This window comes from Orycteropus afer, unplaced genomic scaffold (assembly GCF_000298275.1).
Source record: "Orycteropus afer afer isolate SDZICR_OR568_19922 unplaced genomic scaffold, OryAfe1.0 scaffold00703, whole genome shotgun sequence".
Lineage (NCBI taxonomy): Eukaryota > Metazoa > Chordata > Mammalia > Tubulidentata > Orycteropodidae > Orycteropus > Orycteropus afer.
Window position 1 is genome coordinate 570570 of NW_006922290.1, and position 12664 is coordinate 583233.

The following is a 12664-nucleotide window of genomic DNA, read 5'->3' on the forward strand; positions in this document are numbered from 1 at the left end:
GATGGTCTGTTCCACAATCAGCTCCTGGCCTGGTTTTGGCTGAAGATATTGAGCTTTTCCACTGCCTCTTGCCACAGATGTAGTCAATCTGATTATGTATGTAGAAAATAATGAATCCCTAGATAAATTATTAGAATTTTGAAAAATGAGTTTAGCAAGGCTTCTAGGTACAGTCATTAAACAAAAATGAATTACATTTCTGTCTACCAGCAACAAATGATTAGAAAATGAAATTTATAAGAGCCCATTTTCAGTCTCCCCTCCCCACTATGGGAAGCCTCTGCTGTCTGTCATCAGAGGGCTCCACCTTAGGCATAAGCACATCAGCCCAAGGAAGACAGTAGTTTTACCAGGGCGCTCTCAGGGTTTCTTTCCCTGCTCACTCTCTTAAATTGTCTTCCTGTGTTGGTATCTATCACTCCCAGCTATTGTTAGGCTTCACTAATTGGGGTCTGATTGTTGTATTGTTTTTGACAATGCTCTGAGAATATTGCTTCACAGTCTGATCTTATTAAATCTGTGCTCCCTTATAGAAGTAAGGCACTCTGGTGGTATAGCGGTCAGGGCATTTGGTTGCTAACCAAAAAGACAGTGATTCGAAACCACTAGACAGTCTACGGGAGAAAGATGGGGTGGTCTGCTTCTGTAAAGATTTACAGCCTTGGAAACCCAATGCAGGGGTCACTATGAGTCAGAATCCACTTGGTAGCAGTGAGAATTGTAGAAGTAGTTTTTGAGGCCAGTATTTGAGTTTTTCTGAACTCAGGAAGGCTCTTCTTAACCTTTTCTTTGTGTCTTTCTGGTAAACTACCTGGCCTACAGTTTTAACTTGTTGCTTTCATGGAGCTGCCACCAAAACCAAAAACCCACTCACTGCCACTGAGTCAGTTGATTCATAGTGACCCTATAGGACAACATAGAACTGCCCCATAGGATTTCCAAAGCTGTCTAATGCATCATTGCATAGCCAGAGCCAGAGAAAATCTGAAGTATCATGTAAAATAAAACATGTACATTAGCTTTATACTATGAAAGCATTTTGGTGAAATATATACCAACTGTAATTATGCTTTGGTGAGCCTATAGTTTGAATTATATTCCTTGAGGAAACAGTCATAGTTTATTCATCCATAATGTTTACTTCTGTATGTCAGGCTGCATTCTAACTGCTTTATGTATATTAACCTATACATCTCAAAAACTGTATGAAGGTAAATGCTATTAGTATCTCATTTCATAGGTGAAGAAACTAAGGCCAAGAGTGGTTAAGTAACTGCCAACAGCTAATAAATAACGAAGGTAGAATTTGTACATGTATTTTCTGTATCTTCTCTTGTCATCTTTTTTTAAGTAGTATTATAATGGAGTAATTACCAATTTCTAAATTTATTTGCATAGGGAAATGAATAAGCGTCTAACAGAAGAACAAGCCAGAAAAACATTTGAGAGAGCCATGAAACTGGAGCAAGAATTTACTGAACATTTCACAGGTTCGCATCATGTGTAATAGTACCTTATGGGGAATTTTGCTTTGAAGCCACGTGCACTGACACCCTGAAATGGATTTTGCCCATTACCCATGTCTACCTGTAATAACTGTTGTTGTTGTTGTTGTTATGTGCCGTTGAGTTGGACCCAACTCATAGTGACCCCTCCTTGGGTTTCCAAGACAGTATCACTACGGAAGTAGATTGCCCCATCTTCCTTCCGAGGAGTGGCTGGTGGGTTTGAACCACTAGCCTTCTGGTTAGCAGTCAAGTGCCTTAGCCACACTAGCGTTTTCAGAGTAAAACCTTTAGGCCTGTAGCTTTTTTCCTGTAGGAAATTCATGTAGCCTAGGCAGTGGTGGGGAGCTCTGGTAGCGTAGTGGCTAAGACACTTGCCTGCTAACCAGACGGCTGGTAGTTCAAACCCACCAGCCACTCCTCGGAAGGAAGGTTGGGCAATCCTACTTCCATGGTGATACTGCCTCGGAAACCCAAGGGGAGGGGTCGCTATGAGTCGGGGCAGACTCCACGGCACATAACAACAACAGGCAGTAGTGATTGGGATTTGTTAAATTTAGTGACTTTTGGGTTATTAAATAAGATACATATGACCAGAGAAAAAATAGATTCAGACTTGGTTGTTTCTTTAATACTCTCATTTTTGTCTTATCTTAGATATATTTTAGTCCATTTAAAACATTATTTGTTTAAAAACAGAAAAGTATGCAGCAGTTCCCTGATAGTTTTCTCTCATTCATATTGTTCTTTTAAGTTATTCTTTAGGTGTCCTTGAGCAGATTTTTTGTTTGTTTGAAAGATGACCAACCTGTATTTGGTATGCATCTTGAGTACCAATAACTGTCTTGGAAAGAAACCCTGGTGGCACAGTGGTTAAGTGCTCAGCTGCTACTCAAAAGGTCTGCGGTTTGAACCTACAAGCCACTCTGCAGGAGAAAGATGTGGCAGGCAGTCTACTTCTGTAAAGATTTACACCCATGGAGCCTATGGAGCAGTTCTGCTCTGTCCTGTAGGGTTGCTGTGAGTCAGAATCCATTCAGTGGCAGTGGGTTAAGTGTCATGGTTGGAAGCCATATGCATTTTTTTTTCCATTTTATTTTGAAATAATTTCAGACTTGATGAAAATCTACAAGAACAGTACAGAGACTTCTCATACAGTCTTCACTCAGATTCTCTAAATATTAGATTGTACTGCTGCTATAATTTTTCTTCTAAAACATTTGAGAGTATGTTGTATATAGATGACCCTTAACTCTAAATATTTCTGTATTCCCCCCCTAAATAAAAAACAGGGACATTCTCTTACATAATCAAAACAGTTATCAAAATCAGGAAATTTAGTATTGACATATATCATCTAACTATAGATTTTTTTCGTATTTTGCCAGTTACCCCAGCGATACCGTTCACAGCAAAAACAAAAAACTTCCAGTCCAGGACTACATCTTCCATTTAGTATGAAATGTCTTTAGGCTGCTTTATTCTGAGAGAGTGCCTCGGTCTTTGTTATTCATGCCTTTAACTTTATCTATCTTTTTTTTTTTTTTAGAGCGAACTCCAGTTATTTTGTAGAATGCCCCTTCCTCAATTTAAATTTGTCTGATGTTTCCTCATGACTAGATTTCAGTTAATTATTATCACTTGGTTAAGGTATCTGCAGTCTATGCTTTTCTATTTCTCTCCCAAGGAGAGTCTTACTTCACTAACTATTCAATTAATGAATTTACAAACTATGCCAAATGCATGTTTCTCAAGCCCAATTTTTGAATGATTCTTTTCTCCTAAAATAAGTTACTGTGTTCAGTTGTCTGCTTACACATGAAATACTTTGAGATTCCATTCTGTGCTATCAAAATACCAAACTGGTTAACTAAGGTTTTTGTCAAATGGACTGTGTTTTCAGGGACATAAGGCATGTCTGTATTTAGCTCAGAATGTGAACTCTCACAGAGCTGATACTGTTAAATAGAGTATTATTTGTAATTTTTTATTAGACTTTCTTAGCTGCATATGTTCTAAGCAGTCCTTATACACATACAGCATCCTACTAATGGGTGCATAATTTCAGTCCCTAAGTAGATTGTTTTCTTGGAGATCTCCATTTGATGTTTTATGCTAGGTTACTGAGACCATGTAAATCTACATCTATTAGGCTCTTCCAAAATGACTGGGTTTTTTTTTGGTTGGTTGGTTGGTTGGTTTTTTAAGGTTTTTGTTTGTTTATTTGTTTTATTCTGGACTTTTTTTCAGTTATGTGTGAATAGTTTTTTTTTCTTATTAAAACATGATTCATGCTTAGTGCTATGTGATGAGATTTCAAGGACTTTTTATGAGTTTTTATTTTATTAGCTGATCTTCACTTCCTCATAGACTTCTGGGTCTCCAACTCTCCTCAGAGGATTAGTTGTTAGTAATCATTACCATTTTTTGATCCACACATTATTTCAGGCAGTAAATAAATCACCTAACATTAATCCTGATAGTCCTTTACTGCTACCAGACCAGATGTTGAATCTTAGTTCACCTGTAATATAGCACCTGACAGTTAACGACCATGTGAAGAAAGTGGTATCAAATAATCATGAATCAGCTGTTTTTCTCTAAAATCCTACCCCAAAAAATGAAATAAAAAAGTTGTCATGCTCTGTACCCATTTTATTTATTTTCTATATATACTTATGGAGAAATTAGGAAAGTTATATTGCATAATTTTTAAAAAAACAAAAGAATAAAGATAACATATGTTCAGGTGATTAACAAAACAAAAAAAATAATGAAACAATAAGACAAAGTAAAAATTTAAAATTGTTTATATTATACAAATAGGAAAGCAAGTGAAACAGACAGTTTTTACTAAGTACTCTTTCCGAGATTTAGCTTGTACTGTTTCACTAGTGATTGTAATAGCAAAGATAGACAGTGGAAGTTTCTGATTTTGTTTCTGTCATTACAGCTATTGTACAGGGAGATACGCTAGAAGACATTTACAACCAAGTGAAGCAGATCATAGAAGAACAGTCTGGCCCTTACATCTGGGTTCCGGCAAAAGAAAAGTTATGAGGACTGATGTTTCGGTTTCGTTTTACGCATTCTCATTTCCTTTCTTTGACACATCTTTGACTTTTCCTTCTGGTGTCCATCTTTAATACTCCTCCATGCTGAATCATATCCCACTCATCATGGTCTCCAATTGCACTTCCATTTGACATCTGATGTCCCCTTCAGGTTGCATCATCTGTGTTACTTTATGTCACTGTTGATTTGTGGCCATATTTCAGAACTAAAGATGGAATGGCCTGATCAGCTATTAAGGGTTTGGGGAGATGGGGAAATTATGGTAAAATTCCTTAATGTTTAAGGGAAAGTAACTTTAAGAGATTTACAGAAAAGCTTTATATACATTCTTCTCAGATTTCAATACAAATGAGAGAACAGTGGTCTTAATCAGTGATTTAATAAACTTTGAGCAACTATGCACGTTTACTTTTTCATAGCATGATTTGGCCAGTGCATTAGCTCTCAACTCCTTTTCTGAATTGACTTCTGTTATCAAAGCAAATATTTCATTAAGGAAAATAAGTTTTTTAATTTCAAAATTAATGCCTGAATTAACTTTCAAAATTTCACAAAGGATATTCATTTTTCATAAGTCTTCTTAAAGTCTTTAATTATTTGAGGTTTTTTCCAAATACATATGCTAGGAATAACAATGTTCAAATGATTTCAGTCTATTTGTACAATAACACAATGGTGTCTTACGAAGTTGTTTATAAAGAACGATCATCGTATTTTCTGAATTGAGGCCAGGTTAGGTGCTAGAGGAGCTCACCTTTCACACAGAAGTTGAGGAAATGTCATAAACATAAATAGAGACAAAACAGACATTACAGTGGTGATGTAGTATAATCATTATGGCAATGGAAAAGGAGTCCAATTCATAGTCTAAAACTTTAAATGTATTCTTAGGGGTCAGATTTTAATGAATATTTTACCCACAATAACTGCCTATTTTGTTATAATAAAGTATATATATATAAATATATATGAAACTTTCTTTAACTAAACTGTAACTATGGGAATTATTTTCTTTACATAGTTGCACACACATGCGCATATATATATTTAAAATATATTTTTTCTTTTGCCACCTACTCCTAATTTTTGTTTCATTTTGTTTATAAATTAAAATTAATTGATTAGAGTTTATCTTCCTTAATCATGTGAACTGAAAATAGGGGTATGGTGGTTGTGGGGAGGAACTTTTGGGGAAAATTAGATTACGAATAAAAGTATGGGCATGTTCTCCTCTTTTCTACAAGTCCTCAAATGGTTACTGTTTTGTTGTTGCTGTTTGGGTTTGTTTTCGGTCCTCTGCCTTTCCTTCCAGCTCTCCTCCCTTCATTAATGAGAAAAGAGGCAAAACCTCCACTCACGTGTGTTTCCCCTCTGACCGTGCATCTGTCATCTCTCATAGCTGCTCTGCACTAGAGTTGCACATCTTGGTGCTGAGCAAATATAAGAATTTTTAGTGAAAGATAGAAATAATTTCAGAAATCAGTTTCTCTGGTACTTTGTAATAATATGATTTGGCTTTCCATTGCTTTTTGAAGTTTTTTGGTTTTTTTTTTTTTAATTGTGTCTTTGACAACCTCCTCATTATATAATGTTTCTTAAATGAGCACTGGTTTGTGAAGAATTATCAACAATTATCCATTCCATTTATGAGAAAGAGGAGAACAGCTAATAAACTTTATTGTAAAATTTGTATGTGGAACGTGTCTTGATTTTGAAAGAAAAAATCATTTTACAAGCTAGCATTTTCTTAGAACGGTTTGGTATATCACGTAATTTATAATCCAGATTCAAGAGCTGTGAGGCAACGTAATCAGAATCTCTTCTGTGGGTTTTGGAATTAACACATTTCAGCATGTAATATTGCTTTCACGCTACATGTAGTAGGCTGTTGCCAAACATAAACATTACCAGAAGAAAATGATTGTAAAGTGATCTCAGGAGGCCCAGAAGTTATTTTGCAGCAAGATTTCAGTGTAAGCTCTTTTGAATTATTTACAAACAGTCACGTGTTGTAAAATATCAGACAGTTACAAAATGATGCTTATGTGTTAAAATAGCTGCATTACACTGTTTACTGGATATCCTTGTTGAGTAATTTTTTTTCATGAGAAAATACTTTTATTCTGCTTTCTAGGTTGTATAGGATTATTAGTAATAAAATTACTAATTGCTGGAGTCCTTGGAGGAATATATTACACTTGGTAAAGTAGAAAACTCAAACCAGTCCCACTGCCGATGAGTCAATTCCAACTCATAGGGACCCCCATTGGGTTTCCAAGGCTGTAAAGCAGACTGCCGCATCTTTCTTACACAGAGCAGCTGGTGGGTTCAAACCAGTGACCTATTGGTTAGTAGAAGGTCAGCAGAAAAGGGGAAGACCCTCAAAGAGGTGAATTGACACAGTGGCTGCAACGATGGACTCAGGCATAGCAAGGATTGTGAGGATGTCACAGGACCAGGCAATGTTTTGTTCTGTTGCACATGGGGTCACTCTGAGCCAGAAACAACTTGATAGCACCTAACAACTATACAGCTGCCACTTGAAGTATGCTTTTCACTTAATATTAAAAAAAAATTCTGGTTATTGTTACTAACTAGTCCTATTATGAGGCTGAAATGAAATCACTTGTCCTAGATTATTTAACAAGTGCTTGAGATTCATTGATAAATATTCCAAGCCTCTACACCAAGTCCATGTTCTTCCCAATCCACCATGCTACCTTGTTTTCAGCATTTCCTCAGTAAGGCACTGTGAGTCACTTTCTCTAATTGCTGTACCCGTTTCCAGACAAGGAGAGAGACAGCTGAAGACCCTTGCCCACAGTCACACAATTAGTAAAGAGACTAATAAAACAAGCCACCACCCCCAATAGTTCAGAAGGGTGTTCCTGGGAAACAAGGCAGCCTCTGCTGTCACAGTGACATAAAAAGGGAAACCTCTTTAGAACCAAAATGTGAACAATATTGATTGGAAAAAAAAGTCTATTCTAACACAAAAATACTATTTCAAATGCTCTCTGAATATTTTTAACATGCCTCCTAATATCCTTAGTTAGCAAATACATATATGTATCTCTTTGAAAGTGGCTACACATTTCTGCTTACTCCTATTATCAACCCAGGCTTTTCAGTAAACTGGAAGCAAGCTTCCAGAGCTCACTGAACAGACACATTCTGGTTAGTAAATACTGTGAAACCACTGTGGTACTTATGAAGTGGCAATTTGGAGTTTTTAATAATGAAAAGCATTTATTGTCTTAAGTATTAGGGCAAACAGTTACCTTCCAAGAGTTTCTGGCCTTGAATATTCTTAATTTACAGGTGGTGAAATGGAAGTTCAAAAATGCCTGTGTCTTAACCAAGGTTACACTGCAAGTCAGAAACAGAGCCAAGAGTACAACCTTTAACGCTTGGCTCCTGAAACACTGTTTTTCTACCACTTCAGCTCCTTTTCCTCCTGTGTTGTGAGCTGAATTTAATGAGTTATTCAGTCCTTGGATGTTTGAATTACTGATTTAAAGAAAGTAGGTATCAGTAAGTTAACGATACTTCATTAAGACGTTTGCATTTTGAAAGACATCAAATATGAATGTCATTTTTCTGGCTCAAATTTCAGTCATCTGGTGTTTTTGTCCAGTCTTTTAAGATTCCATTGTTCAGTGGAACCTTCCAGTGTTCTCACTGGCTTTGGCAACAGTGTACTATGACATAGAGAAAGGGCTGTAGATGCAGATCGGGACTTGAATGCCAGTTCTGTCACTTAATGGTTATATAAGTGACATTGGGCAAGTTATGTCATCCCTTTTAACTGTTTGCTTATCTGTCAAGTGGAGATATGTTAAGGATCAGTTATATAAATAATGGGTGCTGGCACTTAGTACACTCTGAATTTCCCTTTTCCTTTGGAATCAGAAGCCTAGATTTAAGTTCCAACTTCCCTTATGCAGATTAACCTGAGCTTTAATTTTGCCATATCTTACACAGGGTTTGCCAAAGCTTAGCAGCATTGTCAAACCAAAAAAACCAAAGTCACTGCCGTCAAGTCGATTCCAACTCATAGTGACCTGTCCTTGGGTTTCCGAGATGGTATCTCTACTGAAGTAGAATGCCCATTCTTCCTTCTGAGGAGTGCCTGGTGGGTTTGAACCACCAGCCTTCTGGTTATCCGTCAAGCACTACGTAGCCACAGCCATCCTGATAGCTCTGTACAGCCCTAAACCCACCAGTCCCTAGCAATTCTTCAGATATTGATTGTTGAAGCTAAAAACAGGCCTGTGACAATATAGTAGAAAAGATAAATCACCCACATAAAATCCATTTTCCTTCATTCAGTGTTAGGAATAGTCACTATTTACTACTTACTATTGACTTTCCACCACCAGCTCTTTCTCCATCCCATTGTCAAATGCTGTTACCTAAGACCTGGCAAAATAATACTCTTATTTGAGACTTGTGAGAACAGGTCCCAAACCTGACTGAGGAGCATTTCCACGCTTAGGATTTCTCTAGTGGTCTCTATTACCTATTGTAGCAGCAGACCTGAATGAGGAGAATTAGGAGAGGGAGACCAGGGAGCAGGGAAGGCTGCAATTCTCTTAACTATGTTTTTTAACTTCTTATTGAAGTATACTGAAATGTACATATATAAGTACATATACATCAAGTTTTCACAAACCAACATGACCATGTAACTTAAAAATAGCATATGCCAGGACCCCGGAAGCCCCCATCAGTTCATTCACAGTCACTACTACACCAAGGGTGGTAGTCATCCCGACTTTCTGGTTACACTTTTTTTCATTGTACATAGGGTTGCTATGAGTCCTCTCGACATCACCTAACGACAGTAGTAAAATTCTTCATAGTGTACCATTATATGAGTTTTGACATGTGCTTAGAGTTGTTTAACCACTGCTGCAATCAAGAATACAGAACAATTCCATCATCCCCCCAAAAAAATGCCCTCATTCTGCCCCAGTTAGTAACTCCTCCTATGCCTCAAATCTGTTTTCAGTACCCAAAGTTTTGCCTTTCGCAGAATGTCTCATAAGTGGAATCATATAGCATGTAATATATTAGGTGTGGGTTCTTCCACCTCACAAAATGCATTTGAGAGTCATCCATGGGGCTGCATGTGTCAAGTTTGTTCCTTTTCATTGCTGAGTAAGACCTCATGGATGTATCCACTCACTTACTGAAGGCCACTTGGGTTGTTTCCAGTTTTTTCCACTACATTTGTGTGCTGCTTTGTCACCCTGGACCTGCAGGGACAAGGAGCAGCAACCTCTTGGAAACCAAGAAATGGATTTCTGACGCTAAAAGCCATGACAGGCTCTCTCCCACCCACCCTCATCAACACTGAATCTCCACACATTTTGGTGGTTGCACAGGAGCCTGTTATCCCAAAAGAAACATTAAATGTGGCATAATAGATCCCAAGAGTCTGTTTACAGAACAAATATGTGCTTAAAGTAGGAAACTACAAAGAATGAGCAATTTGAATGTTTAGAATTTCAAATCCTCAGGCATAGCACTGAGCTGATCCAATAGCCGGATGTGCCAGTGACCCGAGCCAGGTTCTCATTGCTGGTGCCCTCAAGGAAATAAACTTCATCCATTTAGGACAGTAGCAAATGAGAAGAGAACCATTCTGGGCAACAAACTGAAAACAAGTCATGATCGGTGTAATAGCTTTCTTACAATGTAGAAAATACTCCATGGAGACAAAGCCTTGATTTTTCTTTAAAGAAAACCTAGTTTGTTGAACTCTAGGCAAAGGATTGTAGTATGTTTTTCAAAATCATTGCCTACTGGTTTTCTTTAGGTGGTGGCCTCTGTGCCTTTTCAATATTATTAATATTATACATGATTAACAACAGTAGTGCAGTGTACTTAGGGAACTCTTGACTCAGAACCGCCCCCACACATTGGTTTGACACTTGGACTCTTCTACCTCAGCTAACACATGACCCTGCCAATCTTTTCCATTCCTATCACTGTGTGATAACTTTTAATGTGTGTGTCTGCAGAAAATCCTTTCTATTGAGTCATTCCTTTAAACGACTCTTAAGTTTGTTTCTGCATTATTACTTATATTGATTATATATTCATTCCGATTTCTGCTACTCAGTTGTTAATGAGCAATTTCATTACAGCATTTTTTAACTACAGTAGGATTTAAAAAAAAAAAGTACACAAAACAATTATAGCATGTAGAACTTCAGATACAGTATAATGAATTTTCTGATGAGAGAAAATAAAGATTAGAACAAGTGAAATAATCTTTCTTCTTTAGGATGTTTAAAATTAGGCTCATGTACCACACAGATGGGATGGCTAAAGAAAAGATGAAGTGTATGAAAGTCCCATATGTTCCTCACCATGAATGTCTGCAGAAAGGTTTTCTATATCTTCTAAGAGTCATTGGCTCAAAAATATCTACTTCCTTAGTGATATTTAAGACTAGAAAAGACATCTCTTGATGATGGATCCTTTTCTTTCTCTGGAAGTTCCATGTTTGGTTCATATCTAGTTTATCTGACATTCCTCACTTATTTTTGCCAGGAAAAAGCTTTACAAAGTTTTAAACTATTTTTCTACTTATGGCTAGGAATGGTTGTAATGAGAATACTCAGTCAATCACCAAACTTTAACCTTAGAACTTCTTGACATTTTCCTTCCTCATCGTACAGTCCATCACCAACTACTACTGATTCTTCCCTAATGTTATCATGTTGTCTTGCTATCATTTCCACTGTCATTATTCTAATCCAGATCCTTACCGACCCCCACTCCAAACCCCAGGCCTGAACTATTGTGTGGCCCCTTAAATCATCTCCCAGACACTAATCTGCTCCCTTGGTGATCCAGCTATCCATCAGATGACTTTTCCTTGAGTGCAACTTGGATCATGCTTCTCCTCTTCTTTGTGGAGTCCTAGATCCATACTAATTAAGTTACCTTTACAGTATATTTCCAGGAACATAGTATGTGGTCAATAAATGCTCTACCTCCACCTTCCTCCCTGCCATAGTGTTTGTTCACACACATCTTCTGCCATGCTTGTCTACTGGCTGTTTACCCTGCAGATTCCTGCCTTGTTACCCTGCTACCTCCACCACCTAATAGCTGTGTCCTCCCCACCCGAGACTCCTTGTCAAAGTCCTATCTTTCTTCATGGCACAACCTACGTCCTTCCTCCAGAAGCTTTCTCAATTACAGCCTTAAGCCTCCTCTGAATCCCTGCCTCACAAAGTTCTTATTGGGTGTCTGCTTGATACGACGTTGCTCTTTGTGCTGCTTTCTTTTTAGAAGTATGCTTGGTCTCAGGTTGGGTGGCTTCTGTGTTCTTCTGCCCCAGGGCAGTACCCATGACACATGATTAGAGTGGTTCCTATGGTTCCCTTTTCCAGTTCCTTTACTCTGGAAACTACCAGCTTCTGTTTTACTTTGCACAGCATGGTAAAGTCTTCACTGTTGTGGCTTTTGAGGAGTTAAAAATAGCCTTTGCGTCAGTTTTGGCAATGACTTCATTTGCAAATTTGTGGAACAGGGATGCAGAGGATGGCGATGAGGGTGGATAAAAAGGTCTGACTATAAATCTCTAAATCGGCCAATTTAATCTCTTTACCAAATGGTTGTCCAGCCACATCCCTGGTATTCACTGCAGTGCTCACTTTCTCAATGTTTGTAATGCAGATAGGTTGAGAATTTTCCAAATCTTCAAGTCCTATTTCCTTTTTGCTTAATAATTCATTCCTCAATTTATCTTATATGTCTTTTCCTCTTGCATTTTATTATTAGCAGCAAGGAGAAACCTGGCTTCACTTCCCATACTTTCTTAGAAATCCCAGCCAGATATTCAACGTCATGATTTGCAAGTTCTACTTTCCACAAAACACTGAGACAGAATGCAGCCAATTATTTGCAACTTTAGATTAAGCATTTCCTTTCCAATAATATGTCTATCACGTTTTGAGGCCTCACAAAGAAGCACATGTAAGATCCACATTTCTAGCAAAATGACATATGTATTTAAGATGATAGAAGTTTTCTTACAGCTCCCTCACTTCTTTCTGATCATC

General features: G+C 37.6%; 1 protein-coding gene across 1 annotated transcript in view; it reads left to right on the forward strand.

Moving 5' to 3' along the window:
* DLG1 (discs large MAGUK scaffold protein 1) overlaps window positions 1-4565 on the forward strand; it is a 392072-nt gene extending 387507 nt beyond the window's left edge. Inside the window, exons 24-25 of the mRNA XM_007957092.2 lie at window positions 1399-1490; window positions 4459-4565. Of these exons, the coding sequence (XP_007955283.1) occupies window positions 1399-1490; window positions 4459-4565 (199 nt within the window). The remainder of the gene's footprint in view (window positions 1-1398; window positions 1491-4458) is intronic.
* The last annotated feature ends 8099 nt before the right edge of the window (window positions 4566-12664 follow it).